At 48.2% G+C, this 24,920-nt stretch overlaps 3 protein-coding genes across 5 annotated transcripts in view; all 3 read left to right on the top strand.

Annotated features, from left to right (window-relative positions):
- Positions 1-397: 397 nt before the first annotated feature.
- LYZL6 (lysozyme like 6) lies at positions 398-4,483 on the top strand. 2 transcript variants are annotated; one of them, XM_057317963.1, is made up of 4 exons: positions 398-618; positions 1,511-1,697; positions 2,408-2,486; positions 4,163-4,483. In XM_057317963.1, exons 1-4 carry the CDS (start codon positions 429-431, stop codon positions 4,349-4,351), a joined length of 645 nt encoding a protein of 214 aa, XP_057173946.1. In that variant the 5' UTR covers positions 398-428; the 3' UTR covers positions 4,352-4,483. The 2 variants fall into 2 exon arrangements, with proteins under 2 accessions (XP_057173946.1, XP_026369005.3); XM_026513220.4 differs by having other exon boundaries at positions 1,511-1,669; positions 4,163-4,477.
- A 1,782-nt stretch (positions 4,484-6,265) lies between these two features.
- RDM1 (RAD52 motif containing 1) lies at positions 6,266-15,473 on the top strand. Of its 2 annotated transcripts, XM_026512585.4 has the most exons (7): positions 6,266-6,384; positions 6,761-6,940; positions 9,573-9,695; positions 10,090-10,258; positions 11,248-11,346; positions 13,575-13,660; positions 15,143-15,473. In XM_026512585.4, exons 1-7 carry the CDS (start codon positions 6,271-6,273, stop codon positions 15,242-15,244), a joined length of 873 nt encoding a protein of 290 aa, XP_026368370.4. In that variant the 5' UTR covers positions 6,266-6,270; the 3' UTR covers positions 15,245-15,473. The 2 variants fall into 2 exon arrangements, with proteins under 2 accessions (XP_026368370.4, XP_057173970.1); XM_057317987.1 differs by lacking the exons at positions 13,575-13,660; positions 15,143-15,473 and having other exon boundaries at positions 10,181-10,258.
- A 162-nt stretch (positions 15,474-15,635) lies between these two features.
- Positions 15,636-24,920, top strand: part of LOC113265672 (titin-like) — a 46,895-nt gene continuing 37,610 nt past the window's right edge. The window contains exon 1 of the mRNA XM_057318215.1: positions 15,636-24,328. Coding sequence (XP_057174198.1) covers positions 15,636-24,328 — 8,693 coding nt within the window. The remainder of the gene's footprint in view (positions 24,329-24,920) is intronic.

The raw sequence follows: 24,920 nt of genomic DNA on the forward strand, positions 1-24,920 counted from the left end.
TGGGGGGAGTTCAGCACCCAGTGTCCTAGCCGTTCCTCTGCAAGCACATGCTCAGATCCACGTGCACAAATACCAGTGGAGTACGGTTCTCATTAATCCCCTCGCCACTCTCACTCCCCACTCCGTACCCAAATACTGCCCGTAGCCTGGTGCCCATTACAAGAGTGAGAATAGCTAAACGGGGTGAAGATCTATAGATGAAAGGGGATCAGCCTTGGCTTTTTGATGTTGACACCGGGAAATGGGCACATGAAGATGCCTGCTACTCTTCTCTTATTTGTAAATATTTGAAGGTCTCTGTAATAAACAAGTAGACGATAATAAATGAGAGGAAAGAGACATAGCCAGGTGGGGCTGTGTGTGAGCGAGGACATACGGCTGCTCTCTCCAGATTCCTCAGGTGCTTGGAGAAGACCAGCGGCACGTCTATGAGACCCTCGGAACCGCGGGCCCTTGACCGCACCTTCTGCCCTCCGAAGATGACGGGGGCACTACTCGTGTCCTTGGTCAGCTGCCTCATTGCCATAAGTCAAGCCAGCCTCATCAATCGCTGTGACTTGGCCAGGGTGCTGCGCAAGGAGGACTTGGACGGGTTTGAGGGCTACTCCCTGAATGACTGTGAGTGCTGCTTCCCACACCCCCCCTTTCTCCTCCTCTCCTGGTCACGCCCTAGCTGGCCATCTTTCTCTCTGTCGTTCATCTTTCAAAACCAAGTTCGAAACACAGCTCTCCCCAAGAAGACCTTCCCAACATTCCATATTCGCTCCGCAATTACTAACTGATCACTTACTATGTACCAGGAACTATGTTCAGTGCTGGGGATGGAGACACCGACAAAGCCCCTTCCTTCACAGTGTTCACATTCTGGGGAGAGAGGCAAGCAAGAAACAAAGACACGAATATATAGGAAGTACTTCCAGTGGTGATAAATGTTATGCAGAAGAATAAAGCAGGGGCAGTGGTAGGTAACGTTGTCCTGGAAGGGGAAGTCAAGGAGGTGACACTGAGTGGCACTGGTCACCCAGATGTCCGGGGAAGAGCATTGCACGCAGAGGGAACAGGCGATGCAAAGGCTTCATCCCATACCGCGGTAGGGATAACTCCCTTTCGCCCAGAATTCGTGCACATTGGTCTTGGGCTGTCTTTCTCCTTTTATCTTGTTTTGTGCCTTTTTAAGGTACAGATCGTCCTTCTCGTACTATAGGCCCCTTGAAGGCAGCGTCTACATTTGACCCAGCTAAGTGTCCCTCACGGGGCTTTACACAGGTCCTGGCACACCGTAGGTGGTCAGTAGGTACAGGAAGCATGGATGGGCAGACAGGTGATGAGTGGTTGTACTGAGGGGCGGGCGGGTGGGACAAAGGGTGAGGGGAGAAGCCAATGGGTGTTTCTAGCCTACTTGGCCCTTCCAGTCTCTCAGGAATTATCCCTTCCTTCTGCTTCCTGGTCTCCCTCGCTCCTCCTCCCTCAGCTCGGCGCCCTCTGAAAACCCTCTTCTCCCTGCTCAAAGGGCTGTGTCTGGCTTTTGTGGAAAGCAACTTCAACATATCAAAGGTAAATGAAAACGCAGATGGCAGCTTCGACTATGGAATCTTCCAGATCAACAGCCACTACTGGTGCAACGATTACCGAAGTCACTCCGAAAACATTTGCCACGAGGACTGTCAAGGTCTGGCCAGGGCCCCAGGGTGGGAGAGGTGAGAGAGATGACCAGGCCCTACTCACAGGACTTCTCTTCCCACTCCAAGCCTGAGAATGTCCCCAGAGGGACGGCCCAAGGAGTTCACCTGCAGAGTCTATTTCACCCAGCTTTTCATGTGATGGAAATTATTTCCACGCCCACATTACAGATGAGCAAACTGAGTCTCATAGAACCAGTCCCGAATGCCAGGCTGGTGGCCCTGAAGCTCAGCTCTAACCATCAAGGACTAACTTTGGTTAATGGTCTGATTAAAGGCCAAGTGCAAACTCCCCACCTCAGAGCCACCCCAGGAGGCTCCATAAGTCCATGACTTGGACCTTCTCTCCCTCCTTCATACTCTGAGTACTATCCCTGGACTCCATCTGAAGAGCTTCCCTCATCAGGCGAGATTCACCTTGGTCTCTGTGCTGCCTGTTTTGACATTTCCTCTCCCTAGAAATCCTCAAACGTGGAGTAAACCACCATCTACCCTAGTTAGGAAGTATGGTGGTAAACGGTCGTCCTGCCTCTCCTGCCCCCACCCCTGACACCCCTGATCGCCATTGTAAGGATGTCTAAATAGGCCTCTGGGAGGGAGGCCTTGCCTAATCTGGAAATATTCAGCCCCTGGGTGGCCCATGCCAGTGCAGGGACAGCCTATGTCTGCCTCAGTCTTTGGGACTGTCCTCTGTGTTCTCACAGGTACTCTCTCTCTCTCCCTTTCAGACCTACTGAGCCCCAGTCTTCTCTCATCCATCATCTGTGCAAAAAAGATTGTGTCCGGAGCAGGGGGGATGAAGAACTGGTGAGGAGGACACTGGGGGACCAAGTTAGCAGGCAGAGTCCCAGGAAGGATGTAGTGACAGAAAAAGGCACAGTAGGCAAGGACTAGATCCTTTCATAGTCTAGAAAGATGTGGAAGAGTGGCAGGGCTTGGGACTCTGACTTACAAGACCTGGGATCTGGGTCTTTCTCTGATGTTGTATTAAAACTCTTTTGGGGGGTGCCTGGGTGGTTCAATTGGTTAAGTGTCTGACTCTTGATTTCCGCTCAGGTCATGATCTCAGGGTCGTGGGATTGAGGCCTGTACCAGGCTACCGGCTCAGTGGGGAGTCTGTTTGGGATTCTCTCTCTCTCTCCCTCTGCCCCTCTCCCCACTCGTTCTTCCTCTCTCTCAAAAATAAATAAATCTTTAAAAAAATTAAAAATAAAACTCTTTTGGATGCAGTAACAAAGCAACATGATTTAGCTGAGGGAGATGAATCCTGAGGGGACAAAGTGTCTCACTGAGCTTACGTTGGTGCGGCTGGACCTCAGGAAACAGCGGAAGCAGAGCTGGAAACTGTCAGTGAGCTCTTCCGGGCAAGTTTCTGCTTCCTGGGGCATCTGCTTCACTGTTTTCTTTGTAGAGTTGCATTCTCTGCTCCACATTCCACCAGATAGACTAAGGCTGCCCCAAGTTGACGGGCGACTGTCCTAAGCAGCCACAGAGACTGCCTAGGCTCCGTCCCAGTCCAAGTGCCCGGGTTAAAGAATCTGATTGGTTCAGCTTGGACCCCGTGTCCCTGCTTAGTTAATCAGCTGGAGGCCTGGGAGCAACTAAGCTATACATCACACTTGCCTCGGAGACCCCTCTCCCTGATTGGCAGCAACATTTTCTTTTCTTAATATTTTATTTATTTATTTATTTGAGAGGGAGAGAGAGAGAGAGAGAGCACATGCGCACATGCATGCGTAAGCAGGGGGGAGGGGGAAGGGAGAAACAGACTCCCCGCCGAGCAGGGAGTCTGCTGCGGGCCTCTGTGCGGGACTCGATCCCACCACCCTGGGATCATGACCTGAGCCGAAGGCAGACGCTTAACCAACTGAGCCACCCAGGCACCCGGGGCAGCAACATTTTCTGTAAAAAGTGTATAGCTCCTCCGCTGAGCAGATAGCCCCAAAGCTGTCAGCTTACCAGTGGTGGACGTTGGGATGGTTACTTCACTCTTCTGAGCTTCAAACCAGACGTGTACAGGATACAAATGGCTGCCTCTCCAGGCGTCTGTGAGGATGGAGGGAATCAAGTGCCTTGCCTACTCTAGAAATAACCATGCAGAAGGGACACTGATGACTATTAGGGCTGACCCTTTCTGGAGGGAGAGTCAGTGGTTGTGCCTGAGATTGATTGATTGATTGATTACTTACCTTTTTATGTATTTATTAACTCTCAGTCCATAAAATGGTGCTTTCCCACTTCAAAGGGAGATAAGGATTTGAAAATGTGGAAGCGTACTGAATGGTGGAAGAGGACAAACACCAGAGATAAGGGAAATTTAAAGGAAGAATCAGAGGGGCCACAGGAGGACAGACCAGAAAGCTAGGAATGAAGGGGATTCTGAGCACTGCTCTGCCTGAGAGATTCACTAAGAGTTGGGCCATGCATGTGGAGAAGGAGCTTACTACGTAATAAGCAAGAACCAATTTTTCTTCTCTCCACAGGGTAGCATGGAGGTTGCACTGTGCAGGCCGGCCACTCTCCTACTGGATGACAGGATGTTTCTTGGGATGAGACAGGGGACAGGGCCACTGTGGAGTCATTCTAGAGCTCTTCTCACTCGGGAATTCTTCATTTCTTCTTCCTCTTGCCTCCACTTCACATTATTTTCTTTCCTTTCCATTTACAAATAAAACTGACCAGAGCCCCAGGAATAAATTGTTTTCTCAGGCTTCCTCCATGTACCCATCCGGGCCCAGGCCTGTGGTTCCTGACTGTCATTTGCAAACCAAGAGGACCACAATGAAAAAGTTGTTATATTTTTGGGAGTTATTAAAGCATTCCTTGTGAAAAGAATGTGTTCATTTATTCATCTTTAATTCCAGATATATTCGAGTACCTAATCTAGTAGGAGTGTGGTAGGTACTAGAAGAAGGAAAATAAACCAAATTAATTGTTCTTGAAGTGTTCATAATCTACCCAGAGACATACACAAATAATGGGTACAGTGAATGAATGGATACATACAATGAATACAGTGGATAATGAAATGGGTAGCAAACTCTACAATTTTTGGTTTGAAACAGTATCAGGATCCTACTTATTCCTCCAAAGCCAACTATTTTCAAAGTAAGAGGGAAAGTTCAAAAGTAGGTAATGGGTGGGGCTAAGGGCCTTGCATATTGAGGTGGAAAAAGTGGTGTTGGGGCCAAGAGATGGTGCCAGGTGCCAATGATTTGGGGGTGCTTTCAGAGAATGGGCTGAAATCCAGATGTTAAAAAAAAAAAAAGACATCTCATTTTGGGATCTGAAGGTGCTGATGTGGAGTAAAGCTTGCATAAGGACAACGCAAATACAGAAAAGGGGCCATTGAAGGAATGTCCTGCACATTGCTACCATCAATACTGTTTGACTAAACTGTCCCACCTGGGCCACTGATGTCTCTACTTCTGAGCCTTAACTTTTGGATTCCACAGACCAGTAAAATGTCAAAAAAGTTAAGACCAAGTTAAGATTCCCAACTTTTTATTTTAATGCCCAAGTAAGAGGATTAATCAAAACAACTATCGTCTATCAGCATCTTTTCATAGCACAATATTTAGCATGAGAAATGAAGGTCATGGAGTGCCTGGGTGGCTCAGTTGGTTAAGTGTCTGCCTTCGGCTCAGGTCATGATCTTGGGGGGCTCCTGAGATTGAGTCCCCCATCAGACTCTCGCTTAGTGGGGAGTCTGCTTCTCCCTTTTCTTCTACCCCACCCCGTGGCTTGTGCTCTCTCTCTTGCTCTCTCAAATAAATAAATAATTTTAAAAATAGAAAAATAAAAAACAAATGAAAAAAGAAAGAAGAATGAAGGTCATATTTGTAGGATAACAAAATGGAATAGATTTTGTCTTATGAAAAAAATTTTAAACCCTGATTATATTATCCTTTTCTTGTTTTGCCAAGGACTGGTGAAAACTTCGTCACAGATCAGCACTAGTCTGAAGACCATTGCTTAGAAACCTCGGGAGATGTTTTGTAAGGTCCCTTCTGGCTCAGGCATTCTGGGATTAAAATAAGGATCATTAGGACCTATTGTCCCTCTCAGTGTGTTAGTCCTCAAAATAGCTGACTGGGTGCTTTGAACGGCCCTTTTGCAAGAGCACCATGAACTCCAGTGTTGGTGCCCTACTGGGACTCACTCTTTGATTTTTCCGAATTTATCTCTCCTTCTCACTCTGCCGGCCAAACTCCCACATCCTCTCATCCCAACAAGCACACTTACACAATTCACCAAAATTACGGAAAATCAGCGAACACTTTTTAAGGATTTTGAAGCCGGGTGCTATAAAGATATCCGTGCCCTAGAATCCGGCAAGCTCACCCTTTGGACTCTACCCTAAAAATACACTTGAATGAAAGCACTAAACTCTACTACTTTGACGTGGTGGGGTTGCGGGAGGGGAGGTAGAGTCAGAGACCCGCCCAGAGCGGGAGGGGCCAGGGAGAGGTCCGGGAACAGCCCTCGCCCCACCCCACGCTGAGCTGGCCCCGCCCCCTCGCACAAGTCCTTTTTTAAAAAGCGCGGGCGCGCCTTGCGCAGGCGCACTGCAGCCTGAACTTAGTCGCGCATGCGTAGTGTTGGTAGGATGGCGGAGTTGGTCTCTTTTGCGGTTCCCACCGAAAGTGACAAAACCTTGCTGGTGTGGGAACTGAGTTCTGGGCCCACGGCCGAGGCCTTGCATGTGAGCCGAGCCGGGATGGAGGGAGGGATGGAGAAGGCCGTGTCTCCCCTCCCTCCGGCGGTGACTGGGAGCCCTGGAGTCTGTCCTTAGCGCCTCACGCGCCTTGTAGTGTCCGCCGAGAGGAATCTTAGTTCTAGAGGGGACCCCAGCGGTCTATCAGCCCCAACAGATTTCTGGGAGGTAACTCTCAACAGCCAGCACCTGTTGACTTCTAATGCTTTTCGAATCTTAGGATTTCAGAGGGAGGCCTGTTCATGAAATGAGAAGTGCTTGGGGTTGCCTGTGCAGAAGGGTTTAGGGAATATAGGGGAACGGGCAGTTTCGGTTTCTGGGCGTGAAATTTCATGCATTTACTTGGTGTGGGACCACCCCACAGCATTCTCTGTTCACAGTGTTCTCCCAGTTTGGCCTTCTGTATTCGGTCCGAGTCTTCCCAAACGCTGCAGTGGCCCGTCCTGGTTTCTATGCCATCATCAAGTTTTATTCAGCAAGGGATGCCCACAGAGCTCAAAAGGCATGCCACGAGAAGCATCTTTTTCAGAATTCTCCAGTGAAGGTGGGTCCAAATAGGAAATTTCTAACTCCACTGGAACGAAGTGCTGAACTCCGTTATAACAGACTGCCATCTGTGCAGCACCCTGATTTACAGAATGCTTTCAGATGCATCCTCTGGTTTCCCTGGGGTTTTTTGTTTGTTTGTTTTCTCTTTTTAGACAAAGAAACTAGAACTCAGGATAGTTAAGTGATTTACTTAAGGTTCATGATAATAACTGGAAGCTAGAGATCAAACCCCAACTTACTGATGTTAAATCCTGTGTCATTTTATGCTGCCCCTTAATTTAAGGATTCTTCAGAAGAGTCTTGCTTATATTTACTATTATGTGGATTTAAAATGACAAACTCTAGGGGCACCTGGGTGGCTCAGTCGGTTGAGTGTCTGCCTTCAGCTCAGGTCAAGATCCCGAGGTCCTGGGATCCAGCCCCACCTCCTGCTCCCTGCTCAGCGGGGAGTCTGCTTCTCCCTCTCCCTCTGTGCTCTTGTGCTCTCTCTCTCTGTCACTCACTCTCACTCTCACACTCTCAAATAAATAAATCTTAAAAAAAAATAAAACAATAAAATGATAAACTCTTCGATCCGTTGTATATAAAGGATGCTTCATTGTCATTACCATCATCATCACTCTTAAACTGCCTATTCAGGACTCCCTTAAGTTCCCAGAAAATGGTTAAAACATTCTTTAATGCATGACAGAAACTTTATTCCATACTAAGCATACTGTCCATTTTACTTTCCGAGAGCTCCAGAACTATATTTCAGTATGTGCCTCAATTCAATCACCATTTCTCTATCAAGGACCATGTCGTTTCCTCTGAATAAGTGAGTGAGACTTAGATTTCCGAGCCTTTCACTTTATAATTGTATGTCTTCGTCAGCCTTCTCTGACTGGCTTCTTAATCTGGCTACTTCATACTGACTTGGCTGCCTATTCTTACCATATGCCTTTCCTTATTGATTTCACCTTGATCGAATCTGAGAACTCTCCTCAAATGTGACTCTAGGTATACTACCTACTTCACACCCTCTTCAATCCTGGCTTCACTCCCTGTGATTGAAATGACCTGTCAGACATTCTTTAGTTTGCAAACTGTGGTCTGCCTGCTTGTAGCCTGTGAAAAATTCACATAGCCACTCAGATATTACAGATTATGACACAATTACTTTGTATCAGTTGTGAGTAATGAGGTTTTTTTTTCTTTCATCGGACATTAAGATCATTTCATAAATTTAGGTTTTGAGATTTAACAGCATAAGGCCCATCACTGAGAGTGATGAAGGAAATGTTCTACAAGTCAATATATAGTTGACAGGAGAGAGCATTCATATTAGATTTCTTTCTTTGTTTAACAGAGAACCTTGGGTTACTACTCCTGCTTTCCAAAATTGTTATCCAATTTACTTATGTGTTCTTTTCTACTTTGGCAACTACACATAGTTCCTGGTTGGGTTTGTTGTTGTTGTTGTTACTTTTTGCCTTTTATAAATACAGAAAAAAGAATAATGTCTTAAATAAAATGAATCAAGGAAAGGACTAAGGCACCTGAGAGAGGTGTTTTTTTTCAGTAGCATGAAGGAAAAGGGTTGCCAGCAAGAACTGACAAGCTTATCCAAGATGACAGCTGTCTCCCAACTCAGAGGCTTGGGGCCCTTCTGAAGCTTCCTTGTTGTCCAGAACACTCCACTATACCTTACCATGAGCCACCCCTGCAGCACTCAACATTTAAAAGTTCATCTTCATTTCTTCTTCCCAGCATGCAGCTTCAGCTGGAGAAAGTAATTTCATTTTCTTATCACTCATTCTTTCATTCATTCACTCAATGCACAACAGAATGTGCTCGGTTTTAGGAATGAGAAAAGAATAAGATACGGTTCCTTCAGCACTTAAGGAGCTTATAAACTAGTGATAGAGGAAGATGCACGAACAACTAAAGAATTAATAGTGGTGTGACTTCATCTGCATCATTTGAATCTTTATGACTATATTAATATACGACACCCTGGTTAAAGTTGAAATGACATTGAAGACAGAACTAGCGGATGTAAGAAATTCACCATCCAGCTTAAGTTATATAGAGAGTTAACACTGGAGGTATTTGCATTCTCAAAAAGGCTTATGAATGCAAATGAACCTCTAATTGTTTAGTTGCTTATACAATTTAAAGAGGTGTGTATATTCCTTGTTCTAACAGGTTAGTAATTTGGGGAGGAGGGTGCTGCAGATTAAGGTCCTACCTCCATGTCAGGTCCATCTTGTCTGCTCTGTAGGTCATATTCTCAAACACAAGCCACAGGATGGGACAACAAAAACAAGTTCTTTCCTTTACTCACCTACATAATTTGCTTCCGGAGGGCTTCCTTAGTTGCTTTCATCATCGCTCTCACCACCAGAGGTCAGGGAAATCTTTCAATTCATGAGAAGCCCTGGATATGATGCAGAAAAGTACTGTAGCTTAAAAATAATAAATACCACTTATTTAGGGCTCACTATGAGCTCATTGCTTACAATGTTGTTCCCTTTTTAATCTTCACAACCAGTCTCTGAAATAGGTTTTGATCAATCTCTGGCGGGTCCAAAATCAGCTTCTGTGGCAGCTTGTGCTATTTTTCGGTCTCTCTCTTATGTCTTTAGGTTCGTCTTGGCACAAAACATAAAGCGGTTCAACATCGGGCCCTTGCCCTAAACAGCTCCCAATGCCAAGAATTGGCAAATTATTATTTTGGTTTCAATGGATGGTCAAAAAGGATCATCAAGGTAAACTTCATAGATTTTCTTTGACTAATCAGACTCGTTTCAACATTGAAATCCTGGACTCAGGAGAGACCTGGTTGTGGGGCAGAGATGTGAGAGGCTTCTAAGTGGAAGGACCTAGGCATCGGCCTGCCACATAGAATTAATAATACTCTCAGTGACTTGGGTGGTGGTGTCCATAATTTTCGCTAGTATGTGTAGGGTATAGAATTAAAAAAAAAAAAAACAGTTGTCTGTATCTAATAATTCATTTGCAAATCTTACCTGATTTTGAAGCTATAGGATTCCTCAACTGTTAGCTGGGTTTGTTGGAGTTTAGGTTTTATTTCTAATACCAAAACATCTTGGCATCTATGTCGAGATCCTAGGAAGCACCTTTAATTTAAAATCCTCACAGCTTCAGGATCTTTCTGACCTCGAAGAAAGAGAAAATGAAGATGCCGCGGTACCACTTCAGAAGCAGAGCCTGAAATTCTTCTGTGCTTTAGAGGTGGTGTTGCCGCTCTATGGGTGCAGGAGTCCTGGCGTCGGCATGGCCGAGGAGCCTTTGGAGAAGCTGGAAGACGGTCTGTTCACGGTGGGGGTAGGGATGGGGTGGAGTGGAGTGGAGGTAGAATCTCTCATTCTTTCTAAAACTCATCTTTTCAGATATATCATCAAGCCCTCCCCCTTGCTAAGCTATTAAAGCCCTGGGCAGAGCTTTTCTACCCTACGATACAGGTTTTTATCATAGGCAATACCTAAAAGAACCTTTAGCTTTAAAATTCTAAAGCTGACTTTCTGCCAAGAAGTTTAGGAAGAGGGAAGTAATGTTTTTCCCATTTTTGGTTAAGAATCTGCCTTGTGCTTAAAAAAAAAAAAAAAAAAAAAGAATTTGCTTTGTGCTAAAATAGTCCTTCAAATACAGATCTCTTGTAGCCTTCAATGATCCCAGCAAAATCATCATCTAAAGATTTAAATAAACTCTTGTGTAAATGTTTGGTCCTTTGCCTCCTATAAAAGGGCTGATGTGTAAAGAATCAAATATAGATTCCTAGAAAAGGTATTCCAGTTGGTACTGATTTTTCCCACAGTCCATAGCACTTAGGCTTAGGGTTTTAAGGCAGAGGCAGGGCTGTTAGCAAATGGAGTGGAGTAGGTTCCCATGGGTGATGCTCAGGGAGAGACCAGGCCATGTGCACTACCACCAGATCTCTCTCGCTCTGTGATTCCAGCCCCTGCTGCACAGGAGAGTAGGTAGGGCCTGTAGGAGTATAGTTTCAACTTGTCCATTTGAAATCTGTGAGTGATGGGAGATTTGTACCACCTTCTTGGCTTGCATCTCCCTTCTGGTACTTTAGGAACTTCTGGGATAGATCAGAGCAGTAAAAATGTGCCCGGCCAGGATATACCTACAGCAGAGCCATTCTACTGATTGCTTGTGTTATGCCTGCCCTTAGTTGCTAAGATGATGATCTAAGAATCAGGGGTGCACTTTCATTTTTAAACATATAACCTAAAAATCAGTTATCATTCAGCTAGGTATTTTAAATCCATTTGTTTTGGTTGAATTTAGGGCCATTATCATTTCTGATGAAAAGGAAAACAACCCAGAAGCTTGCTATTCAGAAGGCAGTGTCAGATGCATTCCAGAAACTGTTGATTGTGGTTTTAGGTAAGACTTTCTTAATTGTACTTTTTTTTTGATCGTCCTTAAAGTACTTCAGTTTCCATGAGCAAATAAACTCGTTTTGAAAAGTCAGTTGGAGGAAAACACTTCATATTCTTTTATTCAGCAAATGCTTTCAAAGCAGCAGTCTCAAATTTGTTCTTTGCAGCATTTGTGAGAAAAATGACAGTAAACATTATTGTCCCCAGTGTATAGATATACAGTGATTTGCCTCCGCACAGAAAGTGCTTGACGCAGTCTTTCTTGAGTGCTTGCCTATAACACAAAGTAGTGTAGTGATTATAAGCTTTGGACATCTGTTGTTGAGTCCTAACTCTGTCTCTTAGATTTCTGATGCAATTTTAGGTTTTATAGTCAAATTTGAAGGTGTTTAGTCTCTCTAAGCTGCAATTTCTTTAACTGCAAAATAAGGTTAATAATTCAGCTTACCTCATGGGGGTTATTTTAAGAGTAAATGAGATGATGAATATAAAAAGCTTAGAACTATCCCTGGAACATGGTAAGCAGACAAAATATGTTAATTTCTTATTATTATTTTCTTGTTGGAGAATTTATTAGATTATGCTTTTGGAACCAATTCAGTTTCAGTTTTTGTTTCTGGCACTGACATATTGGGTGAACATGATTCTTATGTAGTGATCAGCTATGTTTTTGTGAAGCTTAAATGTGGCCTTCCTATTGCATAGTGTTGATTGTATTCCCTATTGAGTGCTACAGTGGTGTGAATGTTACAGGCTGTGCTCAAAGGCAATTTTATTTTTTAATATTATTTTATTTATAAAATAAAAGAGGGAGGCAGGGAAGGAGTAGAGGGAGGAGAGAGAGAATCTTAAGTAGGCTCCATGCTGGGCGTGATCTCACAACCCTGAGATCATGACCTGAGCCGAAATCAAGAGTGGGACACCCAACCAACTGAGCTACCCAGGTGCCTTTTTTTTCCTGGAAATTTTATAATTAGTAGAGGGTCCCCAAACAGTTGCTCCCCTGCTTCAGAGCCTTGAGTCTTAAAGACTAAGAAATCCTAGCTAAGTTTCAGAGGCCTTATTTGCTTGTAAAAGTTGACCCTGGATTGGTCTCAGCTTTCCAGCCTGGGCAAGTCTTCCAGTGAAGGTTGACTTCCCCAGTCATCAGATAGAATCTCCATTAGCTGTCAATTCTGAGCGACGACCTTTAAGAACCAAACAAAGCGTTTGGTTGTTGACCTCTCCCTAATATGCTATGGTATCCCTGTACACATTCAGAATTCCTCAGACTAAAAAGTCTTGTGGCTCTAGTTTGCCTTAAGGGAAATTGTATTGTCTGTAAGGTACATGGGCCTGTTTCTGCCAATAAAGTGTTCAAATGTCTGTCCCCCTCTCCAAACATTGTTCATTGTATCTGGTGGGATCTTGGTTCCCAGGGAGTAGACACTGCCTTGTTTCTAATACGAAGTATCAGCCATAGTACAGTGGTCTCTTTTCCAGGTTTGATCTCACATTGACCCCTACCTAATGTCTGTTTAATCATACTGTGATTGAACATTTTTGTTTCCACAGTTTTAACTTCCTATGTCATTATTCCTTAGTGCCTATCTCTGAGATCATAAAGTTTTTTTAACCTCACGGTTGATGACTTCATATATATTTTTTTCACAAATAGTTATGATGGGGTGCCTGGGTGGCTTAGTGGGTTAAGCATCTGCCTTCAGCTCAGGTCATGATCCCAGGGTCCTGGGATCGAGTCCCATGTCCAACTCCCTCGCTCAGTGGGGAATCTGCTTCTCCCTCTCCCTCTGCCCCTCCCGCCTGCTCGAGCTCTTTCTCTCTGTCTCTCAAATAAATAAATAAAATCTTTAAAAAAATAGTTATGATAAAAACTGAAATGTGAGATGAGAAAACTTCTAGGAAAATGCTTTTATTTTCTACTTTTAGAAATCAAAAGAATGTCTATGGGGCACCTGAGTGGCTCAGTCGGTTAAGGTCTGCCTTTGGCTTAGGTCATAATCCCAGGGTCCTGAGATTGAGCCCCACATCAGGCTCCCTGTTCAGTGGGTTGCCTGCTTCTCCCTCACCCTCTGCTGTTCCCCCTGCTTGTACACTCTTTCTCTCTCAAATAAATAAATAAAATATTTTTTAAAAATCAAAAGAATGTCTAATTATTGGGTGCTATCATTATATACAGCAAGTTTCAGAACAACAAAAATTTTGATTTGCTCCTTGTTAACTTTATTTCAGAAAGTGGTAAAATAGCTGTGGAATATAGACCCTGTGAAGAGATTACAGATGCTAGAACGGAAGAGGAGCTACAGGATTTAATACAGGTATGTGGAGATTAAAGCTTGAGGGTTCCATAGCCAGTGTAGCCATAATTTAAAGCAACCGACAGGATTTGGAAGACTTCGGCATGTTGTACAGTTAGCTCTGTCATCCTTTGGGAAACGTAAAACTCTGAAACTGCTTTGAGTGCAGAGACTTTCTGGGGCTTTTCCTGATGTCCTGGCCCTTGGCTCTGACCCCTCATTTGAAATTTGGAGAGCAAATTAGATCAGAGTCCTCCTACCATTGTGGGCACAGGAGATGACACAGCCTTTTAGAGCTCCCCTCAAACAGAATATGAGGGATTTGGGAACAGAGAAACTCTGGCCTTAAGTGAGATTATGCTACAGTGTTTGAAAACCATCATGCCTTTCAATTAAAGTGTATTACCCAGATGTCAGCATCTCATACATATCTTGTCCGAAATATTTTACTGAAGAACTTTTCTGTAGATCACTTATATTAATGCCCTGAATTAGGGATTAAGTTGCCAAAGTAATTTCTAAAAGAAGATATTAATGTACTACATATAGAATTTTTTTTTTTAAAGGAGCAAAGGATGTGTTTCATGTCATTGAAAACTTAATTTGGGGCTAGATTCCTGATTATTTAACTCACTCCAAAGTTGCAAAGTTTGTTTTGAAGGGAAGAGAGTGGAGAAAGAAAAGATGGTTGCTTTCTGAAAAAGTATTTGAAGTTTTTTTCTGTGCAAAATAATTATTTAGTTCAATTTAAATCAAGCCAGTCAAGGAAACTTCAGACTTACCCAAGTTTACACTTTAAGAAGTCTGGCTTCCTGTGAAATGCAAGAGAAAGAGATTCCATATTGATGCCGAAGATTTCAGAAACCTGACTGTAACAACAGATCCATTCCTAAATAAGGCCAGTCTTGGAATCAGTTTCATTTAAAAGCTATTACTATGTGCTAGGTGCTGGGAATAAGATAAAACCCTTCTCTCTTAAAGTTTGTGTACTACAGCTTGTGCCAGACCATAAACAAGGACTCAAATAAAACAGACTAGAAAAAGGGCTGTGAAGGATGTAAACTGGGTGCTAATTACAGTATTTCAAGAAAACTGTTTCACATGCTAACTTCAACATCCTGAGTGCCTTCTCCATGTGCACACACAGGGTCAGACCTCTGAAAAGTGGTGGTGTTCCTTTTTCTAGATTGGCGGCTGTGTTGAGTCAAGGTGGGATGCGGGAAATTTTCCCATGCCAGTGTAAACAGAGGGCTATTCTGTTGGCTTCAGACCCTCATTCCCAGACTGAAATGCTCACCTGCCCCCCCCCACCCCCGCCCCAAAACCCCTCCTACAGAAATTTTGGAGCCATCACTGATTCAGTGGTAGGTAGCCTCCTTTACAGAGTGGCGACTTAATACTCAGACGTGTATTGAGACTTGAGAGGAAATGGCAACATTTAGAAGAAGTAGCTGTAAAATGTGTTCCCTTGCCCCACTGCCCTAACCGGTGCGTATTCTGCAGGTCAGTTACTTTTCTTGGAAGCAGGATGGCCAAGGGGAGGAAGAATGTCTCTCGGATTTAAGCTTTGAAGAGGACGAGTTCAAACCGCCAGAACTGGACTAGCATTTTTTAATTTCCCAGAATGCCAGGGCCTGTGGCTTCCTTGGGAAACGGCAGCACTCCCCCACCCTTCCACCCCAGAGCCGCTGGACTCCGGGACGTCCCGCCTCGCTGGGAGCAGCAGGACGTAGCTGTGCCCCTCGTAGGGGGAAGGGAGGCTTGGGCGCCGGTGATTCTGGAAACAGGGCGTGGTGCCCCTCTGCGCCGAGCTAATAAAGGTGGCGTAAATAAAGGTGGCGTAAATAAAGGGTGGGACGTCGGCGGGGGAGGGGCGCGCAGTTGCTAACGGTGCGCGCGCGTCACGGGGCTGCCATAACGGTTCGGCTCCCGCTCGGGCGCCGGCGCCCCACTGGCCTGGGTCGCTGCGCCCGGAGCCTCCGAGCCTGCGCGTGTCATGTCCCGGCTGCGCCTCTGGGCCCCACTGCTCCTCCTCGCGTGGCAACCATTGTGGCTGCTGGTCCAGGCAGCTCAGCCTCCGGAGTGGGCCCTGGACCCTGCCCAGCTGACCTCCGACCTCCTGGGGCCCACCGAGCCCTGGCCTTCGCCCTCCTCTGAACTCCCGCCCGAATCGCCCCAGGCCCTTACACCCCCAGCGGAGCCGGGGGGCTTTCATTACTTGGGGTCCTCTGCTCCAGCCCAGATGTTGGTCCCGCCTCAGCAGTTGACGGAGACTTTGGTTCCGTTCCTGGACACGGATTCAGTTGGCGAGCTGCCCCCAGAGGCAGATGAGGATCTGAATGACAAGCCAACCCAGCATGAAAGGCTCCCAGAGGTGGTTCCAAGGCTGGGCTGGGATCAGAATCAGACCATAGCTTCACCGCCTCAACTCAAAAGTAAGATTAAAACTGTAGGTCTAGATCAGGCTGAAGATCACCAAGCATTTGAAATACTTGTTCCACCTCTGGATAGTCAGAATTCAAAGGCAACGAAATTTATTGTTTCACCCCCAAACCTGGAGAAAGATCTAGCTGAGCATCGAAGGCTTGCCAAAGTTATTGTTGGAACTCCAAACCAATTTGCAAACAAAGAGCTCCTAGAACAGTTGCAGGATGATTATTCAGATTCTGGTATGGATATCCTATATCCTGAGGAGAACCTACCAATGGGTTTCCTAGGGGAGCCAGATCAACCTCTAAAGCTCCCTGAGGAGGCTGAAATTCCTCCACTCCTGCAGGAGACCCAAAATCATCTAGAGTTCCCTGAGGAAGCTGAATCTTTTTTGCCTCAGGTGGAGGCCCAGGCCCAGCATCCAGAGCCCCCTGAAGAGACAGAAACATCTCCAATTCAGCAGGAGCCTCCATCTCCACCTTCAGAGATCCTTAAGGAAGCTGGAAATTCTGTAAATCCACAGGAGGCCCCAGCTGAGCCTTCAAGTACCCCTGAAGAGGTTGAGTCTTCTTCAGTCCAGCAGGAAGCCTCAGCTCAACCTACAGAGGCCCCTGAGGAAGTAGAACCTTCAACCCCTCAGGAGGCCCCAGCTCAACCTCCAGAGCCATCTGAGATGGTACCTCAACCGATAGCACATGAGGTAAATGTGCCGTCTCTAAATCAGAATGAAGCTCAACAGCCAGGGTTCCGCAATGTCACTGTTAAACCTGCGGATCTGGCACTTACTGTAACTCTAACTCAGCCTCCAGAGCGCCCCGAGGAGTCTGAGCCTTCTCCAATCCAGCAGGAGGCTCCAGTTGAGCCTGCAGAGCGCCCCGAGGAGGCCAGGCCCACCCCAGTCCAGCCGGAGGCCCCGGTTCAGCCAGCAGAGCACCCCGAGGAGGCCGAGCTCGCCCCAGTCCAGCCAGAGGCCCCGGCTCAGCCAGCAGAGCACCCCGAGGAGGCCGGGCCCACCCCAGTCCAGCCGGAGGCCCCGGCTCAGACTGTAGAGCTCCCCGAAGAGGCCGGGCCCACCCCAGTCCAGCTGGAGACCCCAGATCAGCCTGCAGAGCGCCCCGAGGAGGCCGGGCCCACCCCAGTCCAGCCGGAGGTCCCGGCTCAGCCTGCAGAGCGCCCCGAGGAGGCCGGGCCCACCCCAGTCCAGCCGGAGATCCCGGCTCAGCCTGCAGAGCGCCCCGAGGAGTTCGGGCCCACCCCAGTGCAGCCAGAGGCTGCAGCTCAGTCTGCAGAGCGCCCCGAGGAGGCTGGGCCCACCCCAGTCCAGCCGGAGGTCCCGGCTCAGCCTGCAGAGCGCCCCGAGGAGGCCGGGCCCACCCCAGTCCAGCCGGAGATCCCGGCTCAGCCTGCAGAGCGCCCCGAGGAGGCTGGGCCCGCCCCAGTCCAGCCGGAGGCCCCAACTCTAGTTCCAGAGTTTCCTATGGAGGATCTACCTCAAATTTCACTAAGTGATGACATGATGAGTCCAACTATAGGTCAGTATCCAGCTTATTTAATGTTTCCCAGTGTTACACGTAAACCTGCGGACGTGGAACTGACCGTAACTCCAGAGCCTAAGGATGTTGAATCTTCTACAGCCCAGCAGGAGGCTCCACCTCAGCCTCTTGAGCATACTGAGGAGGCAGAACCTTCTCCAACGCAGCAAGAGACCTCAGCTAAGCCTCCAGAGGAGGTTGAGCCTTCGAGTGAGCAGGAGCAACCAGGTCAGCCTTCTGAGTCTCCTGGGGGGATTGAACCTTTTCTAACTCAGCAGGAGACCCCAGCTCAGCCCTCAGAACCTCCTGAGGAAGCTAAGCCTCCAAGCGTACAGGAACTACCAGCTCCGCTTTCTGAGTCTAGTGGGGAATTTGAACTTTCTCTGACTCAGCAGGAGACCCCAGCTCAGCCTACAGAGCATCCTGAGGAGGTAAAACCTGCAACTCAGCATGGTCCCTCAGCTCCGCTTCCAGAGCCTTTTGGAGAAGCTGAACCTTCCTCAAGCCAGGAGGAGGCGTCAGCTCAGCCTGCAGAGCTCCCTAATGAGGCAGAATCTTCAATCCAGCAGGAGACCCCAGCTCAGTCTCCAGGAGAGATAGAATCTTCACCAACTGTCCAAAACCAACCATCTCAGCCTCCAGGGCTGCCTTCTGGGGAGGTGGAACCTTCTCCAACTCAGCAGGAGGGCCCAGCTCAACCTCTGGGGCATCATGAGGTGACAGTTTCGCCTCCAGGTCACCATCATGTTCAACATTTAAACCCGTTCAATGTCAGTGTTAAACCTGCAGATGTACAGGTTACCATAACACCAGAACCCACTACAGAGGTGGGACCTTTGCCAGGTCAGCATGAGGCTGCCGCTCAGCTCTCTGTGCCCCTTAATGTGGAACCTTTTGCCACCCAGCAGGAAGCCCCAACTCTGCCTCCACAGTCCCCTGAGGAGGCTGAACCTTTGCCAGTTCAACAGGAGACTCCAACTGAATCCCCAGAATCTGCCACACAGGAGCAACCTCCAACACAGCAGGAAACCCCAGTTCAGCATCCAGAGTATCCTGGAGAAGTTAAACCTCCTCCAGCCCAACAGGAGGTCCTGGCTCAGCAATCACAGGCCCCTGAGGAGGGTGAACCATCTTCAACCCAGGAGGAGGCCCTGGCCAAACCTCCAGAGACCCAGGAAGAGGGTGAACCTGCTCCACCCCAGCAGGAGCCCCTAGCTGAGCTTCCACAGACCCCTGTAGAGGCTGAACCTTCCTCAATACAGGAGGAGAGCCAGGGTCATCATCCACAGACTCCTGAGAAAGTTAAACCTTCAACCCAGCAGGAGGCCCCAGTCCAGCATCCACAGGCCCCTGAGGAGGGAGAACCATCTCCATCCCAGGAGGAGGCTCCAGCTCAATTTCCACAGACCCCTGAGAAGGGTGAATCTTCAACCCAGGAGGAGAGCCAGGGTCAGCATCCACAAACCTCTGAGGAGGTTGCACCTTCTCCAACCCAACAAGAAGCTCCAGCTCAGCACCCTCAGGTCCCAGAGGAGGGTGAGCCTTCTCCAACTCAGCCAGAGACCCCAACTCAGTATCCAGAGTCTCTGGAGGGGATTGAACTTCCTCCGGTCCAGTCAGAGTCCCCAGTTCAGCATCAAAATCCCCTTGGGGAGGTTAAACCTTCTGCAACCCATCAGGAGGCCCCAAGTCAGCATCTACAGACCTCTGAGGAAATTAATCCTTCTGCCACCCAGCAGGAAGCCACAGCTCAGCATCCAGAGCTTTCTGGTGAGGATGAACCTTCTCCAACCCAACAGGAGGTCCCAGCTCACTCTCCAGAGCATCATGTGGTAACAGTTTTTCCTCTAGGTCAGAGTCAAGCTCAGCTTCCGCCGTTGCCCAATGTCACTGTTAAACCTGTGGATCTGGCACTTACCATAACTCCAGAGTCCACTAATGAGGTTGAAACTTCTCTACCCCAACAAGAGGCCTCAGCTCAGTCTGCAGAGTCCCCTGGGCAGTTGGAACCTTCTCCAGTCCAGCAGGAGGTCCCAGATCAGGGTCCAGCCCCCCCTGAAAATGTTGAACCTTCTCCAGTCCAGCAGGGAGTCCCAACTCAGCCTGAAGATCTTCCTGAGGAAATTGAACTTTCTCCAATCCAGCAAGAGGTCCCAGATCAGCATCCAGCACCCCCTGAAAATGTTGAACCTTCTCCAGTCCAGCAGGGAGTCCCAGCTCAGCCTGAAGGTCTTCCTGAGGAAATTGAACTTCCTCCAAGCCAGCAGTGGAGCTCATCTCTGTCTCAAGTGCCTGTTGCGGGTGTAGAAACTTCTCCACTCCAGCATGCAGTCCCAGTTCAGCATCCAGAGCCCAATGAGGGGATCAGGACTTCTCCAGTTCACCATGAGCACACAGCTCAGCCTCCAGAGTCCTCTACAGATGTTGTATCTCAGCCTCCAGTACATGATGAGGTGACATTCTCGCCTCTAGGTCCTGGTGGAGCTCAGCATCCAGTATTGCCCAATATCACAGTTAAACCTGCAGATCTGGAGGTTTCCATAACTCCAGTGCCAACTAAGGTTGAACATTCTTCAGTGCAGCAGGAGGTCCTGGCTCAGGCTCCAGTTCCCCTGGAGCAGGTTGAATTTTCTTCAACCCAGTCCAAGCCTCTTTCCCAGTCTCCGGAGATCCCCGAAGATGAATCTCCTCCAGGCCAACAAGAGCTCATAGCTCAGACTCCAGACCCTCCTAAGGAGATGGAACCTGCTTCAGGCCAACAGGAGGTCCCAGCTGAGCCACCAGAGCCCCCTAAGGAGATTGAACCATCTGCAAATGAACATGCAGTCTCAGCTCATCCTCCAGAGCCCACTGAGGAGGTCAAACCTCCAACCCAGCCGGAGGCTCCAGCTCAGTCCCCTATCCCCCAGCAGGCCCCAGCTTTATCTCTGGAGCCCCCTAAGGAGGTAGAACCTTCTCCCACCCAGCCTGAGGCCCCATCTCAGCCTCCAGAGCCCCCTGAGAAGGTAGAACCATCTCCAGCCCAGCAGGAAGTCCCAGCTCAGCCTTCAGAGCCCCCTAATGAGGCAGAATCTTCAACCCAGCAGGAGGCCCCAGCTCAGTCTCCAGTTCACCAACAGGCCCCAGCTATATCTCCTCAGCCCCCTAAGGAGATAGAACCATCTCCAACCCAGCAGGAGGCCCCAGCTCAGTCCTCTGTCCCCCAGCAGTCCCCAGCTGTATCTCTGGAGCCCCCTAAGGAGGTAGAACCTTCTCCCACCCAGACTGAGGCTCCGTCTCAGCCTCCAGAGCCCCCTGAGAAGATAGAACCATCTCCAGCCCAGCAGGAAGTCCCAGCTCAGCCTTCAGAGCCCCCTAATGAGGCAGAATCTTCTCCAACTCAGCAGGAGGCCCCGGCTCAGTCCCCTGTCCCCCAGCAGTCCCCAGCTGTATCTCCTGAGCCCCCTAAGGAGGTAGAACCTTCCACACAGCCGGAGTCCCCGGCTCAGCCTTCAGAGCCCCCTGAGAAGGTAGAACCATCTCCAGCCCAGCAGGAAGCCCCAGCTCAGCCTTCAGAGCGCCCTAATGAGGCAGAATCTTCTCCAACTCAGCAGGAGGCCCCAGTTGTATCCCCTACGCCCCCTAAGGAGGTAGAACCATCTCCAACACAGCTGGAGGCCCCATCTCAGCCTCCAGAGCCCCCTGAGAAGGTAGAACCATCTCCAGCCCAACAGGAAGCCCCAGCTCAGCCTTCAGAGCCCCCTAATGAGGCAGAACCTTCTCCAACCCAGCAGGAGGCCCCAGCTCAGTCCCCTGTCCCCCAGCAGGCCCCAGCTATATCCCCTGAGCCCCCTAAAGAGGTGGAACCTTCTCCCACTCAGCAGGAGGCCCCACCTCAGCTTTCAGAGCCCCCTGAGAAGGTAGAACCATCTTCAGTCCAGCAGGAGGCCCCAGCTCAGCCTTCAGAGCTCCCTAATGAGGCAGAATCTTCTCCAACCCAGCAGGAGGCCCCAGCTCAGTCCCCTGTCCCCCAGCAGGCCCCAGCTACATCCCCTGAGCCCCCTAAGGAGGTGGAACCTTCTCCCACACAGCAGGAGTCCCCAGCTCAGCCTTCAGAGCCCCCTGAGAGGGTAGAACCATCTCCAGTCCAGCAGGAAGCCCCAGCTCAGCCTTTAGAGCTCCCTGACAAAGTGGAACCTTTTCCAGTCTCTCAAGAGACCCATTCTCAGCTTCCACAGTCTCCCGAGAAGGTGGAATCCTCTCCAGTCCTGCAAGAAGCCCCATCTCTACCTCTGGAGCCCCTTAAGGAGGTAGAACCTTCTCCAACCCAGCAGGAGTCTCCAACTCAGCCTCCAGAGCCACCTAAGGAGTTTGTAGCACAACCTCCAGTCCATAATGAGGTGACAGTTGCACCTCCAGGACAAGATCAAGCTCAGCATTCAAACTTGCCCAGTGCCACTGTTAAACCTGTTGACCTGGAGCTTACTGTAACTCCAAAACCTACTACAGAGGCTGAGCATTCTATGGCCCTGCAGCAGACTCTAGCTAGTCCAGAGGACCCCGAGGTGACACTTCCACATCCAGAGCATGTTCAGGCTCAGCAACCAAATTTTACTGAAGTCACAGTTCAACCTTTGGACCTGGAGCTTACCATAACTCCAGAACCCATTACAGAGGTTGAACCTCCAACCATGCAGGAGACCCCAGATCAGCCTTCAGAGCCACCTAAGGAGGTTGTAGTTCAGCCTCCAGTGTACCAGGAGGCGGCAGTTCCTACTCTGGGTCAGGATCAAGCTCGGCATCTATCATTACCCAATATAACAGTTCAACCTTTGGACCTGGAGCTTACCGTAACTCCAGAACCCACTACAAAGGTTGAACATTCTACAGCCTTGAAGAAAACTACAGCTCCTCCAAAGGACCTTGAAGTGACATTTGCACACCCAGAGCAGGTTCAGGCTCAGCGCCCAACCTTGACTGAAGTCACAGTTCAGCCTTTGGACCTGGGGCTTACCGTCACTCCAGAATTCACTAAGGAGACTGAACTCTCTCTACATATGCAGGAGACCCCAATTCAGCCTCTAGAGCCACCTAAGGAGGTTGTTGTAGCTCAGTCTCCAGTATATCAGGAGGAGACTGTTCCAACACCAGGTCAGGATCAAGGTCAGCATCCAGCATCACCCAGCATCACATTTCATCATGTGGACTTGGGGCTTACCATTACCCCAGAAGCTATTACAGAAGTTGAACATTCTACAACCCTGAAAAAGACTACAGCTCCTCCAAAAGACCTTGAGGTGACACTTGCACGTTCAGAGCAGGTTCAGTCTCACCGTCCAACCTTAAATCAAGTCACAATTAAACCTTTGGACCTGGAACTTACCATAACTCCAGAATCTACTACAGAGGTTGAACCTCCTCCAGCCATGCATGAGACCCCAGATCAGCCTCCAGAGCCACCTAAGGAACTTGTAGCTCAACCTTCCATATATCAAGAGGCAGCAGTTCCAACACCACGTCATGATCAAGCTCAGCATCTGTGGTCACCAAATGTGACAGTTCAACCTTTGGACCTGGAGCTTACCATAACTCCAGAATCTACTACAGAGGTTAAACGGTCTACAACCCTGCAGCAGACTACAGCTCCTCCAAAGGACCTTGAGATGACATTTCCACAGTCAGAGCAGGTTCAGGTTCAGCATCCAACCTTAAATAAAGTCACAGTTCAACCTTTGGACCTGGGGCTTACCATAACTCCAGAACCTACTACAGAGACCGAACCTCCTTCAACCGTGCAAGAGACCCCAACTCAGCCTCCAGAGCCACCTAAGGAGGTTGTAGTTCGATATCCATTCCATCAGGAGGTGACGGCTCCAACTCCAAATAAGGATCAAGGTCAGCATCCAGCGTCACCCAGCACCACATTTCAACATGTGGACTTGGGGCTTAGCATTACTCCAGAACGTATTACAGAGGCTGAACATTCTACAACCACGAAGAAGACTACAGCTCCTCCTCCAAAGGACCTTGAGATGACACTTGCACATCCAGAACAGATTCAGGGTCAACATCCAAACCTGACTGAAGTCACAGTTCCACCTATGGACCTGGAAATTACTGTAACTGCAGGATCCAATATGGAGGTTGAGCCTTCTCCAACTGTGCAAGAGACCCCAACTCAGCCTCCAGAGCCACCTAAGGAGGTTGTAGTTCGATATCCATTCCGTCAGGAGGTGACGGCTCCAACTCCAAGTAAGGATCAAGGTCAGCATCCAGCGTCATCCAGCACCACATTTCGTCATGTGGGCTTGGGGCTTAGCATTACCCCAGAACGTATTACAGAGGCTGAACATTCTACAACCACGAAGAAGACTACAGCTCCTCCTCCAAAGGACCTTGAAGTGACACTTACAGAACAGGCTCAGAGTCAACATCCAAATCTGACTGAAGTCACAGTTCCACCTATGGATCTGGAAATTACTGTAAGTCCTCAACCAGAGTCATCTGAGACAGTGTTTCCCCCAACGACCCAGCATTCAGTGGTGCATTTTGTAAATTATACCCCGGAAAGGGCATACACAGCTTTAACTGAGCAACCAGAAGAGAATGCTACCATGAACATCAACATATGTGAGCTCTGTACCTGCAAAAATGAGACGCTGTCGTGTACTGGTTTCAGCCCAAAGCAGAGGCTCCGCAGAGTGCCTGTGCCGGAGCGTAACATCTACAACGGCACCTTCACCATCTTGTAAGAATTACCTTTCCTCCTTTGTTCTCTGCCTCCTGCTTGACATGGCAGCCTTTTCTTTGAGGTCTTCCTGGGCCTTCCTCATCTCCCCAACCCGTGTTGATTTTCTGTTTTTACTTTTTCTTTGTCACCTATCCCTTATCCTCATTTTGTTGTTTGCTATTGTTTCCCCTTCTCCAATCTTTTACTTGGAATTGCCCTTATTCCTTTTTCTTATCCATTTTTTTATCCCCATCATTTCATTCCTTAACCTCTCCTCTCCCATTTTTGCTCCACCCTCTTTATAGCAACATGTCCCTCTCTCCATCTCCTTGGTGGTGATACAACAAAGTGGTTAAGAGTAGAGATTCTGGAACTAGGCTGCCTGGGTTTGAACTGAGGTCTGTCACTTAACAGCTTTTGACTCAATTTCCTTTTCTATAAAATGGAGATTATGATAGTACCATCTCGTGGGATTATTGTGAAGTTTAGATGAGTCAGTACATACAAAGCACTTGTATCGGTGCCTAGCATATATATGAGTGTTAGCTCTTTTTATTTGACTCCTCAGTTATGTTCAGAACTCATCTTTGTCCCCTGACCTTCTATATAT

Source organism: Ursus arctos, unplaced genomic scaffold (assembly GCF_023065955.2).
Source record: "Ursus arctos isolate Adak ecotype North America unplaced genomic scaffold, UrsArc2.0 scaffold_24, whole genome shotgun sequence".
In the NCBI taxonomy this organism is placed as follows: Eukaryota; Metazoa; Chordata; class Mammalia; order Carnivora; family Ursidae; genus Ursus; species Ursus arctos.